General features: G+C 45.6%; 1 protein-coding gene across 1 annotated transcript in view; it reads left to right on the forward strand.

Moving 5' to 3' along the window:
- The window catches only part of LOC138549910 (HORMA domain-containing protein 1-like), a 1,553,847-nt gene that overhangs the window by 9,334 nt on the left and 1,528,574 nt on the right, over positions 1-15,939 (forward strand). The window contains exon 3 of the mRNA XM_069642372.1: positions 6,787-6,893. Within this exon, the coding sequence (XP_069498473.1) occupies positions 6,843-6,893 (51 nt within the window). The 5' untranslated portion in view covers positions 6,787-6,842. The remainder of the gene's footprint in view (positions 1-6,786; positions 6,894-15,939) is intronic.

Below are 15,939 nucleotides of genomic sequence, written 5' to 3' on the forward strand. Positions count from 1 at the left end.
TGAAATCCATGAAAACAGAGATGAAAACCAGCCGTCCTCTTCGGTCTTGTCAACTTCATCCTCCATCTTCATTATTGCTTTTGTCAAAGTCCCATTGTCTTCATCATGGGCAGGTGTAAATGTTCAGCAAAAAGACCCGATTTTGGTGCACACGCCTCGTTCCATTGCTATAATCAAGTCCAGGACATACCTGTTCTGGAGGGCCATAAGCCTGATTGCCCTCAACTCTTCTTTGATTGCATTAACCCCTTAAGTGCCACCAACGAGCCGGCTCATCAGTGGAAACCGCTCCAGGTTGCCACCGACGAGCCGGCTCGTCGGTTTTGGCACTCTGCTTTGCTCGATCCCTGATCGAGCAAAACTGTAATCCAACCCCCGGGCTATGTGAGGGGGAGGTCCCCCCTCACTGCCAGGGGGCTGGATTACCTTCAGTTTCACGTCTGCGTGAAACTGAAAGTAAATTCACTGCTGCGGCTATTTTTGGGTTGCATGAGGTGGCGCCCTCCATTTGGGGTGGGGGGGTGAGTGCCACCCCCCATTGCAGTATAACATTCGCTGCCAATTTAGGGAGGCCTCAGCCCCCCCAAAAAAGCAGCCTATGATTTTGTATTATTTTCTTTGTTTACCCAACTTCGCTTGGCGCAGATGGTCACATTAGTGTGCCAATCTGCCCCCAGGGTGCCCAAACCCTACTGCCCCATGCATTGGGGGTCCTGCCCCACCTCTTGGTGGGGCTGGGGGGCCACTAGACCACCAGGACTTTTCTATAATGAATGGGGGTGGCCCTCTCCCCCCACCCTAAGTGGATGGGGGGGCACCTCATGTAGCCCTCCCTGGGGGCAGATGTCTGCCCCTATCTGCCCCCAGGGAGTACTTCATGAGATGGCCCCCCATCCATCTGGGGTGGGTGGGAGAGGGCCATCAGAAATCTAGGTGCAGGCCCCCGCAAGCATGGGGCTGCACGTATTGGCCCCCATGGGGGCAGATGGGTGCCCATCTGCCCCTAGGGAAGGGGTAAAGAAAATACAAACCAAAATAAAAATCTAATTTGGCTGGGGGTGGAGGGCCACTAGACCCCCAGGATTTTTCTATAATGAAAGGGGTGGGTGGCCCTCTCCCCCCCACACTATGTGGATGGGGGCACCTCATGTAGCCCTCCCTGGGAGCAGACCTCTGCCCCTATATGCCCCCAGGGAGGGCTACATGAGATGCCCCCCATCCATTTGGGGTGAGGGTGAGAGGGCCACCGGGAATTTTGGTGCAGGCCCCCCCAAGCATGGGGCTGCACGTATTGGCCCTCCTGGGGGCAGATCGGTATTGCAGCATTTCAAGTCGCAAGTGTTTTGTGTAAAGAGTGTAATTGATAGATATCAAGGAGTCAGAAGAAACCTGGCAGGAGAGTACACAGGTAGTCTATAAAGAATCAGATTGTCAGCCAAGCTAATTTGTATAAGAATTATATTTGATCTAAAGGAACTTACGAAACCAGTATAAAGCTGAGTGAAGAGAAATCCAGGGGAAGGGGACCATCCTCTGGAATTGTGAACTTATCCTCCTGGAACTCTTGTTGGAGTTCAGCATTTTCCTATTTGAACATTTTGTACACCTTCCAAAGACTAAGACATTTCCCTTTTCACCCTATAAGTGATTTTTAGAATGTGAGGGTCAGAATATTACTTTGGACACAGGACAGTTTTCTTTGGACATCTTGTCAAAGGACCGACTCATTTGTTTTGTTTTAGACAGGGAAAATACCTCTTAAAGCAGGGACACAGAGGCTTTTTCCTAACCCATTTTCGTACAATAAATGTTCATGGCCATAATCATGAATTTCCTGTGTCCGAGTTTCATTCCTGACGCTTCACAATTGCTAACAACCTTTTACTGGCTGGAGGATTCGGAGAAAAGTTTCTTTTTTTTAAATCGGTGGCCACAGCAAAATGAGCATTTTAAGGAACATTTCTTAAAAGTCGGTAAATGTAATTAAGAAAACAAAAAACAGTGTTTTCTGGCTAGCCCCATGCATTTTACCGTAAAGAAAAAATGCTTCGATAGTGCAAAACCTGGTGGACAGATTTGCACCAAATAAGGAACAAGCTGGGACAAAATGTTGCAGATATGCCTTTTATTGTCTTGGGGTGAATCCGTCAAGTAGTTTTTAAAATATTTGATAGAGCATGAGGTGCTCCTTGCTCTTGACACACTTTTATATATCTCCCATTATGTTTTGTGACAGAGAGGCTTTTCAGAAAGTTACCGTAATACTGTGGGAAGTGGAAAATGAAAAGAACTCAATTATATTTGCAGGAAAAAAAGGGGTGCATTTATATCAGGCTACAGGTGGGGAGGAATGTAACAGGACCACACATGTGTAGTGGAGGAGTTTATGGAGGGCTGGGGAGTCTTTTGGAGGGAGATAATTTTTTCATGAAGGTAATTGGAATTGGGGGGAGTAGAAGGAACCAAGAAAAATGGAGGGCTACAGATAGTGAGTTACAGTGAAGACGTATCAATTTTAAAACGTTTTCCCATTACCGCAGGAATCTGCAAATGTTAAGTAATTGCACAAATTGGCATATATGGCATTATCACAGGAATGAAGGACGGCAGCAAAGAAGTTATTACTAGCCTGAGAAATTATTGTGAGAATAAAAAAGGACACAAAAGGGGGTATAATCAATAGCATATGGACCACTGGACATTGGTGAAAATCTTTTAAGCCTACACAGAGGTGGGATCAGATCTAATGCCTCTGAGGCACTGGCAATGGACTTAGGCTATGGCTAGTGGCATCTGATTAGGTACTAGGGAGTATGGGCCTTGGCCAGTAGGCTGAGGTCACTGGCCATGGCCTGTGGCCTTGCCTCTTTTAAAATCATTGGTTAAACATGTATCATGGTTATTCAGCCCAAGAGAAACTGTAGAAGAAGAAACCCTTGCCATTAACTGAAAAAAGTTTTCAGTTAAAAGAGAGTGAAGGTGATTTGATTTATCGCAAATAAACTCTTGAAATTCAGCGTCTGTGGGAAGTGATAACTATCTTAACTCAGAACCTCCCTGTGTTGCAAAGCCCATGAGAACATGCATGATATCAGAGAAGGGACTGACAGTGAGATATGAGATACAAAATGACATTTTTGGGGAATTCACATAATTTCAGCAACCTCTGAATTTAAAAGGTTTTGTTGCGATAAATCAGATTAGCTTAATCCTCTCTTAACTAAAATATTTTCTCTGAGTATAGATATTATTTTGCTATCATTTACAAATTCACTGGCCCTCGTTTTATCTGCCACATAAGTATGAAAGCCAGAAATTCAAATATGGACATGGGACAAAGCCACACACATAATGAGCAGTAGTAAATGATCTCTGCTGCCTCACAGTCATAATGTGCATGCACGGTAACTGATTAGTATTCACATTCTGAAAATCAGTAAAGCTAGTAATGATTGCAAACCCTTACCCACTTTGCTGGAACAATATTTGTTAACATACACTCTTGGTTCTGAAACATATCTTGTACAGAGCATTAACGTGATGTTTCCTAATTCTTGTCATTTAGCTCTGGCCATTTGCAATACTTACAATATGTGTATCTTTATTTCCCTTCCCTAAAAGGAAGAGTTAAAGCACTGTAATGTAAAATGAGGCAAACTAAATATCCTCTTGGGGATTATCATTGTTCTCTGAAGACAAACATTAAATGAAAAGGTGTCAGAAGGCTTTGCTTATGCCACTGTTTTACGTGGACATGGAGATTCTTGTTTTGTATGAAGTGACAAAATTTGAAGCTGCACTAAAAAAGGAAAATTACTTTTGCATGTCTATTGATCTAGTCTATGAAGCAAGCAGAAAAAAACAAGACACTTTATGGTTGGGTCCTGTGGAAAAGAGGGCAGATCCTGTTCGTCTCGGATCACCCTGTATATGATACTGGCCTCTTTAAACAATTCCTACAGAAATATGACGCAAGGGTAGATTGGAAAGGGATTGGACAGGAGTGTAGGGATTCGGAACCTGAGCTTGCATTGGCCAATCATTTCTCAAACCTGTGTTTTCCTTAAATTGCTACTTCCTCTCCTCTGGTGCCTCAGACCCCTATATCCCTGTGAGGAATTGCCATCTGGCAAGGGTGGAAAGCCCTAATTTTTATTAAGTAATAAAATAATGAAGGTATTTCCATCTCTGAAACAGTAATCTGCTGATCAGATTCTCCTTTTATTTATTTACATTTATAAAGCACACAACAGCCCTCAGACACTTTTATATACGCCATACCAAAAGCATAGTATATATCTGTGTCCTGCCACAGCAGTATCCTGATTTTCAGCACCTGTCTACCATTGGCACAGAGCAGGTTCAGAGGTTACAGCTGCCCATTTGATAGCTGCAGTGACAGTCAATTCTCGCCCACGCTGGGGTTTGCATTTAAGATATGCACGCCAGTACCAAAACTATGACGATCATAGGTAACCCATGATGGTGACAGGATAATCTCTAAAATTAACCTAACCGTGAGTCTGGTTTGCCTGAGTTTAGGCATAGTGCATGGCACTACTTGATCGTGACAATTCCATTTGGTATTGCACATGTGTCAGCTTCTGTGAATCAGCGCTGCTGTGGAAGGTGATGTGTTTTCTGGTTAACTGGGTGTAGACTGTCAAATGGCAGGACAGGAACCTGGAGGGCCGGGTCTCCTTTTGATCTCATTATGAGGGTAGTAAACCGGAAGCTGTCCTTTGCCCGGGCATTAAAGGGGTACACCCATTCAAAAGGAGTAGCCTCAGACCAGGTTGTTGCATCTCTAAAGGCCTTGGTCGCTCTGTGTTTATTGCACCTTCAAACCAGCTTGGCGCTGCATCGTGCCTTAGCAAAGCCCATCACCTGCTAGGCCCTAATCGACTGCCTAACGCCGGGACACGATCCGAATCACTAGTGAGCCACACTCTGACTCTGACCAAGGATTACAACCACGACTCGACCCAGCTAGCCCTTGAACGACTGTCTCATCGACCTGCACCTCGACGCACCCAAGATCACCACATTGACGACCGACGCCCGGCAAGCGTCACTCATTGACCCGTTCCAGTGGCTAAAATCAGACGAGTCCTGGCCAACTGTGAAGCAATCCTGGGACAGCCTCGCCCTGCATCCTTGCTGTTTGACCGCACTGAGAGACCGCTTCGCCCCTACTCAACGCCTGCTTGCTACTTGGGCCTACATATTCGAACATGCTTGAACTGGGCATCAACATTCAACACCGGGTCTGACACCGTCAGCCCACCAAGAATTGAATCCAGGTACTGTTGACCCTACACTGTGCCCTCAGTCCAATTTGACCATATAGACTGGTTAGGTCATGATCACTCCTTTTTTCACCATCAACATATACTTTATTTGGCCAGTAATTTACCTAGTACCCCTGGAACTACGCTCGGGTGCTACGTTCCTCAGTAGGTCGCATTTTCTGTGTTCTTTCTTTGGGGTGGATTTTTGTACACTATTTTCTATTTGTTCTATTACAGAAGGTGTATATACCTTAACACCTCGCTTAGGAGCATAGCCTTCCCTCAACCCACGTTACAAAAAGGCAAAAGAGGTATATCTCTTAACTGACCATTTTTAATGTTTAAGTAAGTGTGGTGTGGGCGGGGAGTACATCCATTAATGTACTCCATTAAAACTCCACCACTCTTATTACCTAATATCTTATACCACATGCATCCAGCCTAATTGTGTAAGTTAGTCATATTTAGCATCAAACCTGAAATGTATCATACTTAGATAGATTGTGGGGGTGGAAAATGTATTATTGCACTTAGAAGGATTGTGGGGGTGAGTTATTGCACTTAGATGGATTGTGGGGGTGGGAAATGTATTGCACTTAGATGGATAGTGGAGGTGGGAAATGTATCACGCTAAGGTGGATTGTGGGGGTGGGAAGTGGGAAATGTATCACACTTAGATGGATTGTGGGGGTGGGAAATGTATCGCACTTGGATAGTTGGGGGTGGGAAATGTATCGCACTTAGGTGGATTGTCATGGGTAGGAAATGTATTGCACTTAGGTGGATTGTGATGAGTGGGGAAATGTATCACACTTAGGTAGATTGTTGTGGGTAGGAAATGTATCGGACTTAGATGGATAGTTGTGGGTGGGAAATGTATCGAACTTAGGTGGATTGTTGTGGGTAGGAAATGTATTGCAATTAGGTGGATTGTTGGGTTAGGAAATGTAGTGCACTTAGGTGTATTGGTGGGGGTAGGAAATGTATTGCACTTAGGCGGATTGTTGGGGTTGGGATATGTGTTGCTCCTAACTAACTGTACTAAAAACTTGCCATTCTGCATACTCACCCTCAAACTCTGAAATAAACACAACCATACCGCTACCGTACACACTTCACATCAAAGCTCTCAATCCCACTAACAGACCCAACTCTCCTTCCATTGCAGAGCCGCCAGAATGCCAAGAGGCCACAAAAGTGGCAACAGTGAGCGGTACAAGACCCCTTAACATTAACATTATGATTGTGTTGAGTTTTGGTTGGAAGAAGTGTGAGGGCTGACTGGGCCATTTTACCCCTACTTATCCTTGTACTCCCGCAGAGCAGAATTGAATTTGTCACAGTCCCATTCCTATAGCTGAAGAGATAAAGAGCAGAACTAACTATACTAGGGTCACTACAGAGAGGATGTTCTTCATGTTATTCATCTTGCTTGTAATCATTCAGTTCATTAATTGATGCATTTCATGAAATATCCTTATCTCAAAAATCTCAGAAGCCTTATTTCGCTGCCTGCTTTACAACAGCTTTATCGTATTACCAGAGTTGGCAATGGCTGTGTTACAGAAGTTAAGGACCGAGAACAAGCAAGAAACCTGTGGGGTAAGATTATGTGTTAGGGCAAGATGGTATTACCTTGTGTCTCAGATTTATAATGCACAATATTATGTGGCCCTTGCTACAATCAGTTCTCCATCATGGGAGCTGCATTGATATTCAGAAATATTGAATGTCTCTGCCTTTGATTTATACCATACAGCTTTTTAAACTTGGAGGGAAAACTCTTGTTTAAAAAACATTAAATAAAATAATAAACATTGCATACCTGGTGTCTGCACCTTTACATAATGGACATGCCATATACAACCATTTTTGATCCTACCACCCATGGGAGAAGGCTTTCCGCAACTGCTAGACCACGACCCTTCTGTGCACAAGAATACAAGCAACCCAGGGAGGTTCCTTCCTCGCTGGGTGACATCAGTGTGGTGCAGCTTGACTACCTGAAGCTGCTAGTGGAGAAGGGATGTAGCCTAACAGTTTGGACATTGGAGAGATGAGGTTCTGGACCTACTCCTGCGTCCTGTCCCCTTTCCTCCATACTGATGGGCTGTACTAGTGTGGGTTGGGAACAGAGCCTTTTTTCCAGCATTAACAAAAGAAACAATTTGGACATGGGGGCTGGTGTGCATGGGCTGATCTCAGCCATGCTTGGGGAGACTGGAATCCTCTTTAGCACGCACATGTTATTTTATCTTGCAACACCCCTTCTTTTTCCATTTTCTACTGCCTTGGTGATCTCTCTGGTCTGGGCTACCTGTCTATGTTGCATTGTGCAATAAGAGCATTTCTTCATTGGATCGCTACATTTTGTGCCTCCAATGTCTAGGCCCGGCTGGTATCTATGAGGTTTCTCTGACACATTGTCATGGGTGACCCTACAGTGCCGTTTAGCATGCAGGGACTCCTTCTTCAAGCGGCCTCCTCAGAACATGGAGTCATTCGTTCGAAGGCAAGTCAAAAAGACAACTCAAGGTAAGTTCTTTTTTTTTTCGCAGTACCCCAACTCAGGGACTCCTTCCAAAGGGGTGCTGGGTCATGGAAGAGTCTTAGTGAGCCTGACTTGGTTTTCCACCAGAGTACCAATACCTCTGAAGCTCCTCCTTGTGGGGCTAATACAGGGCCGAGTGCTCCTTGGAGGCTGTACAAGAGGGTCTGTTGAGGTTGTCTTCAGCGCACTGAGGCGAAGGAAGGGGCTAATATTAGGGACATTGTCCTTGAGGGGCCTGGGGCTGTCACCGGTGCTTGTTCTTAGTTTCGCCAACTAGCTACTACATCAATTTCTAGACATACCATGACAGTTTTAGCACCTATCTTTCCATCAGTGTAGCAGATAAAAGTGTTGCATACAGTGGCAGGTCAATCAGAGAGGGCCAGCCCTGTTGGGGTATCCACTCAAGAAGATTGCTGAAGTTTCAGCAGACTCCCATTCAGCTTCCTCGGGACCTATAGTGTCTTCAGCCTCTGTATCCTTTAAATCTGAGGATTGAGGCAACTGCTGCTATTAAAGGGAAATACCTTGTTTTGAAACTGAAGCATGAATTACGGAGGACTAATCAGAACATGAAGATACAGATCCTTTAGATCCACTGCACATATCCAGTCACCTTAGTGTATGGAGGATTTAATATGTGCAGGAGTGATCATCTTGAATATTTGTTTGGGAAGAAAGAGATTGAGGAGAGAAAGGTTCAGAATTGTTGTCATGCCAGCCTTGATCTTTTTCTCTCTTTATACTTAATAGTAAGAAAAGCCCAGCCTCCCTCTGTTGTAGAGGTATTTTCTCGATGGCCCTAATGGAAAGAAGGTTGAAAATCTCCTTCCACAGGACTTTGGCCACCAACTGAGAAATAGGAAGATGAACATGGGAGTAGGTGGAATAAGAAGGGAAAAGACCTTGGACACTACTGAGAGCATCCACTGGTCCTCTAAGAGGTCCTCTAAGAACCTGTTTACAACCAGAGAAATTAAACCATAGCTAGCCTCCGACTGGTGTGCTGTGTTCTGGAAATCTTATGTCATTATTTTGAATTTTTTAGATGAGGTTGATTAACTAGCGAACCTTCGGGCTTGGGTTTGCGGCTGCTCATTTCTGTGCAGGCTCAGGGATCTGTGTCTGGCTCAGTTTGTCTGAAACCCCATAAAGGGCCAACATCCGTCCTGCATAGAGAAAATGTTAAATGGCTTAGTTGGCTTCTTAATTAAAGGCATAAAAGACTTGGCTGTCTGACTAGAAGCCTTTTTCATGTTCAGATCTTCGTTAGTTGAAGGAAGAAACAATTCAATGCCATCAAAAGGTAAGGCAAGACTTTTATCCTGAACATCCTGATGACATTTGGCAGCTTTGAACCAAAGCTGCCATCTTTTATCAGCTTCTAAACACAAACCTGTAGAAGCATTACCTGTGTGGTGTAATGTGGCCTCCATGATATCAGTGGCCACTAGTTTTTCTCCCCCAGACCTAATCTGAAAACAAGGTATTTTTCCAAGGCCTTCGGCCTTATTATTTGACAGGACAACTAGGTCCAGGCGTGGTTCAGTATTTACGGGGTCAGGTGAGGATTTCTCTGTTGAAACTAGAGTAAACTGACCAACTATTTCTCCTGTATCATTCAGACCTTCAGGGTCACAGTACACGTCATTGGTCCATTTTGATTCTCTGGGGTAAAGTACTTCCACGTCAAGACTATCGTGAGCAGACTTGTAAGAGCCAGAGGAACAATTTTTCCACCAAAGGCTAATGACCTTCTTGGCTATGAGGAATTCCTTTAAGTGTATTATAAAGGAGGTCCAATCTGCCGCAGTGGTAGAAGAAACTATACAGCCACATTCAGTTCTCACTTCTACTGTAGTAGCTCCTTCACCGACTCCAGTATTTGCACCTCTTCCGCCTTTAAATGCGACTTCAATGGTGCTTACCCCTTCTTTAATTGGACCAGACCTGCAGCTATGTCGCAAATGGCACCTCAAAGAAACAATCCTGATTCCCAGAGTGACCTGGATGATAGAGATTCAGATGATAATTCCTCAAATTCTTTTCTGAACAATTATGGCATTTATTTTGTGACCTCATGCAATCCCTTATGGAGTTTTTGGGATTAATTGTTCCTAAATCTCCAACTTCTGAGGAAGATTTTATATCCTCTGTTATCTTCCGTGGTGGAGGATAAGTCAGGGATTCACATCCAAAAGAATGTTGAGGTAGAAGCAGAAAGATTTGGGCATATTGCATTCTTTTTAACAAGTGAAAAGACAAATTGATAGTTGTTAACGGCTTGTAGCTTCCCAGAAGCTTTCTCTAGCTTCTCACTCTACGGCTCAATCATCTGGTTGCGCAGCCACAGTTTGGAACAAGGCATCTTCCACATCTTTGTCTATGCCCCTCGACAAGGCCAAGAGACACAAAATATATTTGGTTAAAAGTTATACCAAAACACATTCCTTTGCCAGGCCAACGCTGACATGACACTACTGACTAGAAATTATGGGATGAGATTGCTGAATTTGAGGCCTTTCTTCCAGTGGAAAAATACCTTGTTCTCAGATTAGGTAAGGGAGAAGAAAAACTAGTGGCCACTAATATCATGGAGTCCACATAATACCAGGCGGACCTCAGAACAATTCTGAACCTTTCCTTCCTCAATCTCTTTCTTCCCATAACAAAATTCAAGATGATCACTCCAGCACCTATACAATCCACCATAGACCAAGGGGATTGGATATGTGCAGTGGATGTAAAGGATCTATATATTCGTGTTGCCATTTGTCCTTTGTAATGCATGTTTCAGTTTCAAAACAGGGTCCTTCCCTTTGGCCTGAATGGTGTGCTGAGAGTCTTCACTAAATTGATGGTAGGAGTGGCCTCCATCCTCAGATTGAAAGGTATGCACGTGTATCCTTACCTTGATGACTGGCTTGTCAGAGCTGAGAGTCCAGGCCAGCCAATTTCTTCAGCTCAAGCTTTGTTGGACCTTGTGGGGACTGGGTTTCTCGATAAACCAGCAGATGTCTAAGTTGATTGACTTACATTGGCTACTTTAGGATATGGCTGAGGCCATGTATTCCTCATGCATCAGAGAATCTGCGACATCAAGCAAACAGCTTAGTTTTTCTTACAGAGGACTGGAGCGGTGGCATGGCTCTATCTGAGACTGCTGGAACTAGTGACTTTGTGTGTAATGGCTGTTCCTCTGGTGAGATTGTTACATGAAGCATACCCAATTGTACCGTTCCAGTGTATGGGATCAACATATTTATTCCTAATCAGTAATGATCGACATTCCATTTCTGGTGAAGCAAGAGGTGGCCTGGTGCTCCATGGACCAGAATTTCCTTCTGGAGGTTTCACATTCTGCTGTGCAAGATCACAATGATGACCGATCTCTTGTAACGCTCACCTGGTTCCCACGGAGGCGCTGCGTCGAAGGCGCAGAACTCTGAAGATGGACAGGAAGGGCCCCTCTATTCTGGCTTCCCTGGCTCTTTGATACCCTCCTGTGCGTGAAAAGGGAGTATTACCAACTGTGGAACAATACTCAAGCCTCCCACTCCCTTCCAACCCTCCACGATACCTCCTCCACGATTCCCCGTGAAGCCTCACCTTAGGGTTTGGAAGGATGAGCTCTCCATCCTGCTTCTGATGCAGGGGCGCGTTGAAACCCAGTTACTTCACTGGATTGAGGATTGATGGGAGTTCAGGTAAGCTTGACTGTTCAGGTAAGGCGCTGTAAAGTTCTGTTCAAAAGTTCAAGCTTAACAATAATGTTCGTTGTCTAATTGCAGCAAGCGCTAATGCTTATGTCTTTTTCCCCTTAGGGGCCGGGGTTCGGAGTGCCGGAGATATGGCGCCGACCCGAAGTGAAACAGTTCTGGATGAGCGCTCAGGTAATGTCTTTGCATTCGCTCATTCAATGTCTTTGTCTTTTTTCCCCATAGGGGCCGGGGTCCGGAGATGCCAGGAAGCGGCAGGACCCGAAATGCAGTGGGAATAATCCAACAGGTAAGACTTAAAAGGAAACTGAGCTTTCCTTATTCCTTTTCACCCTCTCACCTTTGTTCTTGTCTTTTTTCCTCTAGGCGCCGGGGCGTAGCTGAATCCGGAATATCGCTGCTGAAGATGGAAGCGCCTTGCAAAGGTGAGTAAAATGCAGCGCTGCAGCGATCGAAACAAAATGCCTTTAAAATGATGTCTTCCTTTTCAGGGCCATTGGAGAAATGACTCCGGGATGCAGATTTAGCAGGTAAGGGCTTTTCTTCTCCTATTCTCTTCCTTTCTCCCCTTGCAGGTGTTCCAAGGTGCTGGCAGGCGTGGCTGAAGTCAGGATGCAGGAGCTGACACGGTGAGCGTCCAGCTGCTAGGTGCAGAACAACGCGAAGCACGTGTGGCTGTTCGGGTGGGGTTTAAATAGCCTTGGAAGAAGTTCCTGGTATGTATCCTTCCACCAATCAGGTATGTATCCTTCCCCGACCACACCCGGGTGGTGAAGTAGTCCTACAGGTAAAGTAGTCCCATTCAGGCCTCAAGAGGGCCTGGATGAAGCAGCAAGGTCTGCATCAGGTAAGTGTGCACCCAAGCACTTAAACACATATCCTCTTCTATGAGCCTGGCGCCTAAGGCGCCAGGACTGGGGTCCGCTATGAGCCTGGCGCCTAAGGCGCCAGGACTGAGTCCAAAGGGCCCCGACTTGGGCCCGCTGAGACTTCCCTGGGGAAAATGATGTCTGCCTCTGGGGTTGCTGGGCCCGGCCTGGCTCCTTGGAGGTAGGCATCATGACAGTACCCCCCCTCAAGGCCCCTCCCAAGGTCTTTTCCTCCGGGGGTTTTGGTTTGTGCGGGAATCTTCGATGGAATCATTGAATTAATCGTGGTGCGTGAACATAGTTACTGGGTTCCCAAGATCTTTCCTGAGGTCCATATCCTTTCCAATCAACAAGATAGAAGAGTTTCGACTTAACTATCTTGGAATCTAAAATGTCTTTCACTTCGAATTCTAATTCTCCATCAATTTGGACAGGGCCTGGGGGCTCAGACAGTCTGGTTCCAGGTTGTACTGGTTTTAGAAGAGATGCGTGAAAAACGGGATGAATCCGCATGTTTAAAGGCCACTGGGTTGATAATAGCTTTGATGGGGTAAGGCCCAATGAATCTGGGATTAAAAGTTCGCTGACCCTTGAGGGGTAGATGTTTAGTTGCTAGCCATACCTGATCTCCTACTTGGTAAGGAGGAGTTTTACTTCGGTGCAAATCAGCGTTTGCTGTAAGTGGGTTGTAGCTTCTTTGAAGGCTTGGGTTATTGTGGAATGTAGGTGATTTACTGCAGGCATCTCCAGGGTCAGAGGTGGATCTAGGTCAGAGGTCCGAGGATGGTGACCATACAGGGTATAAAAAGGAGTCTGTCCGGTTCCAGAATGCACTGAATTGTTGTATGCATATTCTGCAATCCAAAGGATGTCTTTCCAATTTAACTCGGATTGGTGTAACATGCACCGCAGATATTGCTCGAGAGTCTGATTGGTTCTCTCGGTTTGTCCGTCGGTCTGGGGGTGGTGGCTGGTGGATAACCGCACGTCTATTTGTGCTAGTTGGCAACATTTCTTCCAAAAGTGGGAGATAAATTGACTTCCACGGTCTGAGACTAATATGGAAGGGAAACCATGTAACCGCACTATATTTTCCATAAATTCCTTGGCCAAGGTGGAAGCTGACGGCAATCCTTTTAAAGGGATAAAATGGCCCATTTTGGAGAATAGATCCACTATTACGAGAATCGTGTTGTAACCACCACAAGGAGGCAGGTCAGTTATAAAGTCCATTGACAAGGTGTGCCAAGGTGCTGGTGGAATGTCCAAAGGTTGAAGTAGGCCGGCTGGCCTTTTCTTTTGACTCTTATTTTGGGCACAGATTCCGCAAGACAACACAAATGACTTTATGTCTTTTCTCCAAGAAGGCCACCAGAAGTGGCGTTTGATCTTTTCTTCTGTTTTCGCGATACCGGGGTGTCCTTCCATTAACGATTCATGATGACTGGTAATGACAAGTTCCTGCAATTCTTTACTTGGCAGAAATAACCGCTCTTGGAAGTAGGGTAAATCATCCTTAACGGTGTAGTGAGGACCCTTTTGGCTCCATTCCAGTAAGGCAGAAGAGTCAAAAAGCTGTTTTACTTGAGCTTGGATGTCCTCAATGGTTTGCAATGAAGTCCAGAATTCTTTGTTCCGGTATGATTGGCACAGGTTCTAAACTCGAATTGGGTTCTTCCATGCCTATCCGGGATAAGGCATCTGCCTTACCATTCTTGCAGCCAGGGCGATAGGTAATTACAAAATCAAATTCCGCAAAGAATAAAGCCCATCGGAGTTGTCGCGAAGATTGAGCTTTGGCCGTCTTTAAATACTGCAAATTTCTGTGGTCCGTAATTACGGTGATGGTGTGTCTTGCACCGAGAAGATAGTGACGCCAAGCCTTGAAAGCTGATTTAATAGCCAGTAGTTCTTTGTCGGTAATTGCGTAATTGAGTTCAGGTGGAGAGAATTTTCTGGACCAAAAGGCTACAGGGTGTAGTTGGTTAGTTTCTGGGGCCCTCATTACGACCCTGGCGGATTTCTACCGCCATCGGCGGACTTTTCCGCCATGGCGCAAAGTCCCTTTACGCCATGGCGGATGGCGGACTTACCGCCCCATTCCGAGGTCGGCGGGGCGGTAAGTCCCCATTGACCCATTTACCCTTCCCCATTCCCATTTCGGCCCCATAGGGCTCAATGGGAGTGGGGAAGGAGTTAATTACGCCACCGTAAAGTACGGTGGCGTAATTAACACCAAGGTCCCAGAGCGCCATGGATTTTTCCGCCCGCAAAAAGCGGGCGGAAAAATGACCATGGCGCTCCGGGAACTCGTAGTTGGCGGTAAGGGGTCCGCGCAGCTAACGCTGGCGCAGACCCCTTAGCGCCAGGGTCGTAATGAGGCCCTGGGTCTCTTTGCGACAGGACAGCTCCCATGGCCGAACTGGATGCATCGGTTTCCACGATGTAAGGGAGATCTGGGCGCGGGTGCTTCAATACAGGTGCAGAGGTGAATTTGGTTTTCAGGTCCTGAAAGGCTTGTTCAGCCTCAAGAGTCCATTCAAAGCGTTTATTTTTCTTTAGGAGAGCTGTGATGGGTTGAACAGTTCGAGAAAATTCCGGGATGAACCTTCGATAGAAATTGGCAAAGCCAAGCATGCTTTGCACTCCCTTCACAGAGCTAGGAGATGGCCATTTGAGAATGGCGTCCACTTTCCGCGAGTCCATTCGGATTCCTTGAGGTGTCAGGATGAATCCGAGAAACTCCACTTCTGTGGTATGAAAAACGCATTTTTCGAGCTTGGCAAATAATTTGTGCTGGCGCAATTTCTCAAGAACTGCCCTAACATGGTTTCTGTGATCAGATTCTGAGGAGGAATACACCAGGATGTCGTCAATATAAACAATGACACAAACATCGATAAGTTCCCGAAGAACATCATTCATGAAGTACTGAAAGGCGGCAGGTGCGTTGCACAAACCGAAGGGCATTACTTGATATTCGAAGAGCCCAAATTTGGTGCGGAATGCAGTCTTCCACTCGTCGCCCTCTTTTATACGTACCAGGTGGTAAGCTCCTCGGAGATCTAGCTTGGTGTACACACGAGCATCTTTTACTTGGTCGATAAGCTCAGGTATCAGGGGCAAAGGGTAACGATTCTTAATCGTTATCTGATTTAGGGCGCGGTAGTCAATACAGGCCCTAAGGTCTCCTTCCTTTTTAGGTACGAAGAACAAAGCGGAAGAGACTGGTGACTTTGATGGGCGAATGAAGCCATTGGCCAGGTATTGATCCAAATACTGGCGCAAATGCAGGTTCTCAGGTTCAGTAAGAGCATAAATCCTACTACAAGGTAGTTGTGCATTGGGTACCAAGTCGATTTGGCAATCGTAAGATCGATGGGGAGGTAAGGTGTTAGCCTGCTCTTTCTGAAAAACGTCTTGGAATTCTTGGTATTCAGATGGTAGCTGTACAGGGGTGGAAGTTACAGAGGCTAGACCCATAGCTGGATTCCTTGGGTAACAAGTTG

Source organism: Ambystoma mexicanum, chromosome 1q (assembly GCF_040938575.1).
Source record: "Ambystoma mexicanum isolate Mex_15411 chromosome 1q, UKY_AmexF1_1, whole genome shotgun sequence".
NCBI lineage: Eukaryota > Metazoa > Chordata > Amphibia > Caudata > Ambystomatidae > Ambystoma > Ambystoma mexicanum.